Source organism: Scyliorhinus torazame, chromosome 20, assembly GCF_047496885.1.
Source record: "Scyliorhinus torazame isolate Kashiwa2021f chromosome 20, sScyTor2.1, whole genome shotgun sequence".
In the NCBI taxonomy this organism is placed as follows: Eukaryota; Metazoa; Chordata; class Chondrichthyes; order Carcharhiniformes; family Scyliorhinidae; genus Scyliorhinus; species Scyliorhinus torazame.
In genome coordinates, this window is record NC_092726.1 from 5,114,935 (window position 1) to 5,123,512 (window position 8,578).

The 8,578-nt window shown below is 50.9% G+C and overlaps 1 protein-coding gene across 1 annotated transcript; it reads left to right on the top strand.

Moving 5' to 3' along the window:
• Positions 1-3,670: 3,670 nt before the first annotated feature.
• LOC140396825 (beta-1 adrenergic receptor-like) lies at positions 3,671-5,638 on the top strand. The gene has a single exon (XM_072485579.1). The coding sequence runs from the start codon at positions 3,759-3,761 to the stop codon at positions 4,923-4,925; it is 1,167 nt and encodes a 388-aa protein (XP_072341680.1). The 5' UTR covers positions 3,671-3,758; the 3' UTR covers positions 4,926-5,638.
• The last annotated feature ends 2,940 nt before the right edge of the window (positions 5,639-8,578 follow it).

An 8,578-nucleotide genomic window follows, 5' to 3' on the forward strand; every position in this document is an offset into this window, starting at 1 on the left:
GTGTGTGACAGTGTGTGAGAGAGACAGTGTGTGAGAGAGACAGTGTGTGAGAGAGACAGTGTGTGACAGTGTGTGTGAGAGACAGTGTGTGACAGTGTGTGAGAGAGACTGTGTGAGACAGTGTGTGAGAGAGACAGTGTGTGTGAGAGACAGTATGTGACAGTGTGTGTGAGAGACAGTGTGTGACAGTGTGTGAGAGAGACAGTGTGTGAGAGAGACAGTGTGTGAGTGAGACAGTGTGTGAGAGAGACTGTGTGAGACAGTGTGTGAGAGAGACAGTGTGTGTGAGAGACAGTGTGTGACAGTGTGTGTGAGAGACAGTGTGTGACAGTGTGTGAGAGAGACAGTGTGTGAGAGAGACAGTGTGTGAGAGAGACAGTGTGTGAGAGAGACAGTGTGTGAGAGAGACTGTGTGTGAGAGAGACTGTGTGTGAGAGAGACAGTGTGTGTGTGTGAGTGACAGTATGTGTGTGAGGGTCACTAAACCAGACCCTCCCTCCCATGTGTGTTTCGGGAGGATCCCAGTGACAATGTCTGCAACCAGTTGCTGAATCTCAGAGTGAACCTGGGTCAGTGTGTGTCTGCAAGAGGGTGCACTCAGACCCCCCTGGCCAGGGGAGGGGGGCGGGCAGAGGCACACAGGCTGACAGGGCACAGAGCAGCGGTGATCCCACAGATATGTTAAGTAATGGGTGAAGCGACATTGCAATTAGTTGTCTCATTTATGTTAAGTATCCATTAATTGACACTGATATGTAAAGGGGCTTCAGGTGGCCTCTGTCAGGTGGTGTGTTGTTAAGAGTTTTGTGCAGAGGCTGTGGAAGTGAAATAAATGGTGTTTGGTGAAAAGGAACAAGAACTTTAGACTCTTCATATCACAGCCACTGAACCGTCCAACAGATAGGCTCTTGGAGTTGACCTGGTCATTGCTGTCACAGTGGGAATGGACAGAAAGAGATCCAGCTTCACTCACCCTGCTCTGTCAGCAGCCTCCATGGCCAGCCACTGAGGCGGAGAGGGAACCCCTCCGTTATCCCAGCCTGACACTCCGCACTGCATCCCGATTCACCGGGGGGAGGCAGGGGGGAACCCTGCCAACATTGCCACTGCCTCCCCACTGTGTGCTCCATTGGGGGGCAGCTCCCCATTTGAATGTTGAGCTTAACCAGTCCCCCCCCCCACACAGGGAATCATGTCCCATTAGGGTGCAGTTGAGTACTGACCCACGGCCACCCGTCTGCTTCCCGAAGGGATGGAGTGGAATTGTCCTGAAACATTGAGGAGCCCATGTCCCTCTGCCCCTGTGTGTGTCACACTTGCTGTTTCAATGTGAGATTTCTATTCCCGGCACTATTGGTGACTGCCTTGTAAAACTTTCACTGTTTGTTTTGGGTTTGTTTGACGCATGTCCTAATGTCAGGGCCCAGCTCTCTCCCCCCCCCCCCCCCCCCCCCCCACCCACCCCCCACCCCCTCTTTTTATTATTGCAACTTTTCCATCTCCAGGTCCAAATAATGATTTTATGGCATCCTTAGTTTCCGCTCATGTTTAATTGCGTTTATGTTGGGAGTTGTTGGCAGTAAGCAGCATTGAGTAACTCATACATCAGCAGAACGATGGGCTGAATGGCCACATTCTGATCCAAAGTGATTTCAATGGATGGCGTTCTCCAGAAAAGAGTGCGGCTTCAGAGAACTGATATGCAAACACCCTCCCCCCGAAACACACACACACACAGATACACACACAAATACACATGCCCAAAAATACACACACACACAAATACACACACACACAAATATATATGCCCAAAAATACACACACACACACAAATACACATGCCCAAAAATACACACACACACACACAAATACACACACACACAAATACACATGCCCAAAAATACACACACACGCGCACACACACACACACACACACACACACACACACACACAGATATACACACGCCCAAAAATACACATGCACAGATCCACACAGAGATAGACACATCCCAAAATACACCCAGAGATACGCACACAAATAAACACACACACATACTCACACACACACAGATATGCACACGCCCAAAAATATACACACCCACATACACATACACACACAGATACACACAGAAATACACATGCCCAAAAATACACACACACACAGAAATACACACACACACACAAATACACATGCCCAAAAATACACACACACGCGCACACACACACACAGATATACACATGCCCAAAAATACACATACACAGATCCACACAGAGATAGACACATCCAAAAATACACCCAGAGATCCCCACACAAATACACACACACACACACACACAGATCGACACACACCCAAAAATACACACACCCACATACACATACACACACAAATACACATGCCCAAAAATACACACACACACAGAAATACACATACACACACAAATACACATGCCCAAAAATACACACACACACGCACACACACACACACAGATATACACACACCCAAAAATACACATACACAGATCCACACAGAGATAGACACGTCCAAAAATACACCCAGAGATACACACACACATACACACACACAGATCGACACACACCCAAAAATACACACACACCCAGACACACACACAGACACAGGCATACACACACACAGATCCACCGAGATACACACTGATACACACGCAAATACAGTTGCACACAGAAATACACACACACATACAGAGATACACACACAAACACAAAAATACATTGAGACACACACACAAATACACACACACAAAAATATACACACACACAAACACACAGATACCCAGAGATTCACCACCCCCAGATACACACACACCCAAATATTTACACACACCCAGAGATTTACACACACACACATACACACACACACAGATACAGCACACACACAGATACAGCACACACACAGATACACACACAGATACACACACACCCAGAGATACACACACATATACCCAAAAATACACAGAGAAACTCAGAGTAAAACAGACACACACACACACACACACACACAGAGACAGAGGGTTTGGCAGATATAGACGGACACAGACACGCAGGCAGAGAGATATAGTTACAGATTAATCACCATACAGATTGCTGCACTGACAGACACACACGGGGAAGTAACCTCACTAACACACAGATCGGTGAGCTTACATTCACAAAGACAGAGAGCACAGACATCAACTCACCAGCACAGATATTCCCACTTCCACGAACTAACACGCACCGAGAGCCACAAGGACCCTCACATAGTTTCACTGACACAGAGTACACACACAGGGGCACTCACACACACTGAGGCTCACTCACACACCCAGCCAGAGACACAGCAGTCACCCCCCCCCCCCACACACACACACGCACACCTACACCCCCACAGAGATAGCAGGATTCGCACACACACACTACTGCTGCACAGAGGGACTCACACAAAGTCTCCAAAAGCAGATGGAATCGAGCCCAGGAAGCTGCGATGTGTCTCTGCTGCCTGGGTGTGAGTTGGGAGCCAGTGTGGAGTTTGTGTGTGTGAGAGAGAGAGTTAAAGGGAGGGGAGAGGGAGGGACTGCCAGAACTGCTGTGGGGGTGGTGACGTTGGCATATTTATAAAAAGGTCTGGTTGTGAAGCTGAGCGAGTGAGAGAGAGGGAGCTGGAGCACTGGAGGAGCTGGAGGAGAATGTTTCTACCCCGGGCACAGTTTGCTGGTGGCTGCAGGGAGCTGGGACAGTGACGATGAACAGGACAGGCAGTGTCAACAGCTCAGGACTGCTGGAGGGCCAGCCACTCACCTCTCCCCAGCAGTGGGCCCTTGTTCTGCTCTTCACCATCATCATCCTCATCATCGTGGTGGGCAATCTGCTGGTCATCCTGGCCATTGCCAAGAACCCTCGCCTGCAGACCCTGACCAATGTCTTCATCACCTCCTTGGCCTGTGCCGACCTCATCATGGGCATCTTTGTGGTACCGCTGGGCGCCACCATGGTGGTGAGCAGCCAGTGGCTGCTGGACTCGCCCTTCTGTGAGTTCTGGACCTCAGTGGATGTCTTGTGCGTGACAGCCAGCATCGAGACCCTGTGTGTGATCGCCATAGACAGGTACATTGCCATCAGCTCCCCCCTCAGGTATCAGAGCCTGCTGACCAAGGGCAGGGCCCGGGCCATCGTGTGCGTGGTTTGGGCCATCTCAGCCCTCATCTCCTTCCTGCCCATCATGAACCACTGGTGGGAAGACTCCGATGACGAAGCCCAGAGCTGCTACCGGGAGCCCACTTGCTGCGATTTCATCACCAACTGGCCCTACGCCATCTTCTCATCCACCATCTCCTTTTACATCCCCCTCATCATCATGATCCTGCTGTACTCCAAGGTGTTCAGCGAGGCCAAGAAGCAGATGGAAAAGATGGAGAGGAACAGGCCCAGGCTCTCGGAGAAGCAGCAACCCCATCAACCGGTCAACAAGAGGCGCCCCTCCAGACTCCTGGGTCTGAAGGATCACAAAGCCCTGAAGACCCTGGGCATCATCATGGGCACGTTCACCCTCTGCTGGCTGCCCTTCTTCCTGGCCAACATCGTCCAAGCCGTGTCCAAGAACTGGGTGGACAGGGTTTTCTTCGTCTTCTGTAATTGGCTGGGCTACGTCAACTCTGGCTTCAACCCCTTCATCTACTGCCGCAGCTCCGACTTCAGGAAAGCCTTCAAGGAGCTGCTCTGCTTTCAGAGGCACCAGCAGCAGGGCCAGCTGCCGGGAGAGCTGCCCGAGACCAGCTGGTGGCCCTGCGGCCTGGGCCCGGCTGTGGGGGATCAGCCTGGGGCTGGGGAGGGTGTCCACAGTGGGGCGGACAGGGGCGGCTGGAGACAGGCCAACGGTACTACTGCGCACAATCTGGAGTCTATGATCTGAGAGAGGGGGTTAACCCCCCCCCCCCCCAAAACCCAGCAGCGGAGTGGCCCAGCAACAGGGCCAGGATCTCGCATCCATCTCTCCAAAACCAACAGGTCCTGCCCAGGGGTCTGTCCCAGCCTCAGAGAGGCAGCAAAGGGCCTGACATCCACCCAGCCCAGCCCAGCCCAGCAAGGACACCATGGACGATTGAGAGGATTTGGGGTGGAGAGAGGTGGTGGGGGTCAGGCTGTGTCAAAGCCCAGGACTGTGCTGAGCTCCTCAACAGACCCCAGTCCCCCTCCACACCCTCCGCAGGGCAGTCAGTCTGTAGCAGATCCCCTGTGGGCTGGAGACCCATATCACCCTCCTGCTCGGGACGACCTTCGCTGACTGCAGGGTCCAGGGCTCTGAGCTCCAAGTGGCCCTTTCCCAATATTCCAAGGACTCGCTGGACGTGTGACTGTGAGAGGTAGGGGCAGAGATTCCTGGTGAAATGTCCGAAAAACAGGGAGGACACTTCAATGTGGAAAGTGGCCGGAGTCTGGTCTGTGTCCCAGTTTAATACTAATTGTCACTGGCGATGTGTTAACTGTTAGATAAGGGAGGAACTCCAGAATGATCATTTTCTAGTCAGAGATATATATATGTGAATGTGCGGGAGTGGAAAATAAGTTTAACAAATATTACGATATTCATGTAATTTTAAGTTATTTTTTTACAATAATGTTACACCTGCCATTCACGATATTAAAGTTATTTTTACCATAGTTCCCCTGTTGTAACTCTAATTTCTTCCAGTCTATTTCCTGGTTTTAATTTGGGGAGAGGGAGTTTCAGGGTAGATTCAGAAAGAATGTCCCCGATGGTGGGGGGGTCCAGGACTAGGGGTCATAGTTTGAGGATAAGGGGTAAACCTTTTCGGACTGAGGTGAGGAGAGATTTCTTCACCCGGAGAGCGGTGAATCTGTGGAATTCACTCCCACAGAAAGTAGCTGAGGCCAAAGCGGTGTAATTTTAAGCAGGACTTAGATACAGCTCTTGGGGCGAAAGGGATCCAGGGATATGGGGGGGAGGCGGGACCAGGGTATTGAACTTGATGATCAGCCATGATCATAACGAATGGCGGAGCAGGCTCGAAGGGCCGAATGGCCTGCTCCTGCCTCTATTTTCCGTGTGTGTTTGCGGAATTTTGTGGCTTTTCTGTTGCGCAATTGGAGAGGGAGAGGATTTACTTGGTTCCCCGTGGGCTGTGGGGGAGGGGGGGGGGGGGGGGGGGGAGAGATTGTTAACGGAGATCGGCGGGCATTGCCGCAGTCGGATTGCCCCGAGCTGCTGTTGAGGGAGGTGGAGGAGAGAAAGCGGTTGGATTTGGAAAGCGAGGATATCAAGATGCGCGATTCAGACAGCTGGCTGTGCAGAAATGTCCCACTGGGAGCGAGCTGGTGCTGTGTCCATTTCACCAAGTTCCTCTCCTCCACCCTCCGCCCACTCCCTCCAATCACTTTTTTTGAACGGCGTTTTAAAATACTTCTGCTTTAACTAAAGAGACCATCTGTGCCTGAATAGCCACTGCAGGAAAAGGATTCCATATCCTGTTTTTAAAAAAATGTGTTTTATTACAAACATGTATCAAAGCAGGTTCCAACAAATAATCACCCCGGGAAACATGCTCCCCAACAATCAACTGTACAGTCTGTACAGATTTTCCCCCTTTTCCCAAGACGTCGGCCTTCCTCCTCTCCATGAGCTCCGGCTTCTCTGAAACCCCAGATATCGCCACCAAAGGGTCCGGGTCCTCCTCCACTATCCTGGCTAAGACCGCGAACACTCCCGCCCAGAATCTTCCCAATTTTTCCCAACACCAAAACGTGTGCGCGTGATTGGCTGGCCCCCGCACGCACCTCTCACACTCATCTGCTGCCCCCTGAAAGAACCCACTCATTCTCGCCCGAGTCATACGCACCCTGTGCACCACCTTAAACTGTATCAGGCTCATCCCTGCCCAAGAGGAGGTCCCGTTTACCCTGCGCAGTGCCTCACTCCATACTCCCCAATTGATCTCCATTCCCAACTCCGCTTCCCATTTCTCCGTGATCTTCACCACCCGCTCGCCTCCCAGCTCGGATTCCATCTGATTTTTTCTAACACTTCCCCCTCTTCATTTTTCAAGGGATATTTGGGAGTCTATTTCTCAGGGTTACCAGCTTCACCGTTGAGGCCAACGACCTTTCCCTCCCTTTGGTCTGGAAACTATTCCCAACTTTCCAAGCTTGGGTTTGATTCAGGCGGCTCCTTCTCTGGAGGGCCCCCAGCTCCCCTGTCAGCTTAAACTGCCCAAGTCGGGTCAACTTCCCAGTGAATGGACCTCAAACTTTCCGCCAGACATTCCAGAAGTGGAACTCTCTCTTCACAGGGCTTCCAACAGCCGGGGACTCCCTCCTAGACGCAGTCAACCACTTCAGAGCTGCACCCATCTGGAGAAAGTGATGTTGTAGCAATCACCTTCCTCGTCCACCTCCGAAACAGGGAACGACCCGGATTCATCAGCTTCACTGAAAGTCCCACATGCCGTGCCTGACCCGGCTGAATGCTTCCAGGTTTTCCTGCTTCCATGCTGGATTCACAATGTTCTTACGTTCTCCCCCACACTACCCAAAGATGTGCAGGGTAGGTGGATTGGCCACGCTAAATTGCCCCGTAATTGGGGAAAAAGGAATTTCGTGAAAGTTCTTTGTTTCAATGTTCAAGTTCCTTATTCCTAACGTTGAGCGCCCCCACCCCTGTCCCAGAAGAAGGTTTTAGCTACCAGTCCAACCCTGTCCTAAGATCTCGGCTTTCACCTGTATCTGTCGCCAGTCTGTCTATCCCATTCACCCACCTCCAGCTTTTTGCCCCTCAAGTTCTTTAATCTAATGACTCCTTCATTCCAGCCACATATCCCAACATCATTCCTGATGCCAACATCCAAATCAGTAAGTGGGACGTCTATTCTATTTACGTCATTGCAACAGTCCATTCTAACCAGAGTCTTTCTGCAGTACTTCATCGAAAACAATCAGCATATCTTTCAAATCCTTTACTCCTCACGTGTTTCTCTGGCTTTCTTCTTCAGTAACTGTGCAGTTGCCACCTCAGCCTCTCCTGTCAGTCATACAGGACACGGCAACAACACAGCTGCAGCATTTAAAAAACACTCACTTGGATTCTGTGTTGAACCCTCTCACCGTGGGGCCAGGGTCCCTTCAGTGCTCCGTGGCATGAATGTAGTTACAAGTCTCTCTTGTGACACTTTATCAAAAGCTTTCTGTTACCCAATCGAAACAGAAGGAGGACCTGTATTTCTGTAGTGCATTTTTCCTGACATCAAATCATCGGCAATGCGCACGAGGACAAACCAATGGTTTTGGGAGCATAGTCACTGTTTTAATGTAGAAGTTACAGCAGCCAATTTAACACAGCAAGGTCCCGCACAGCAATGTGGTAATGAGTAAACACTCAGTTTTCCTGATTGAGTGATAGATTTTGGTCAGCTTACCAGGAAGAGCTGCCGCTCAGCTTCAAATTCATGTCCCTGGGTCTTTTATGGCCACTTCAGAAGGTACATGTGACGTCTTCAGGCAGCGCCTCTGACAGTGCGGCACTCCCTCAGTACTGACCCTCTGACAGTGCGG

Bases quoted from the DNA above. Each gene is read 5' to 3' on its own strand.
- LOC140396825 (XM_072485579.1), top strand. From the start codon at position 3,759: ATGAACAGGACAGGCAGTGTCAACAGCTCAGGACTGCTGGAGGGCCAG.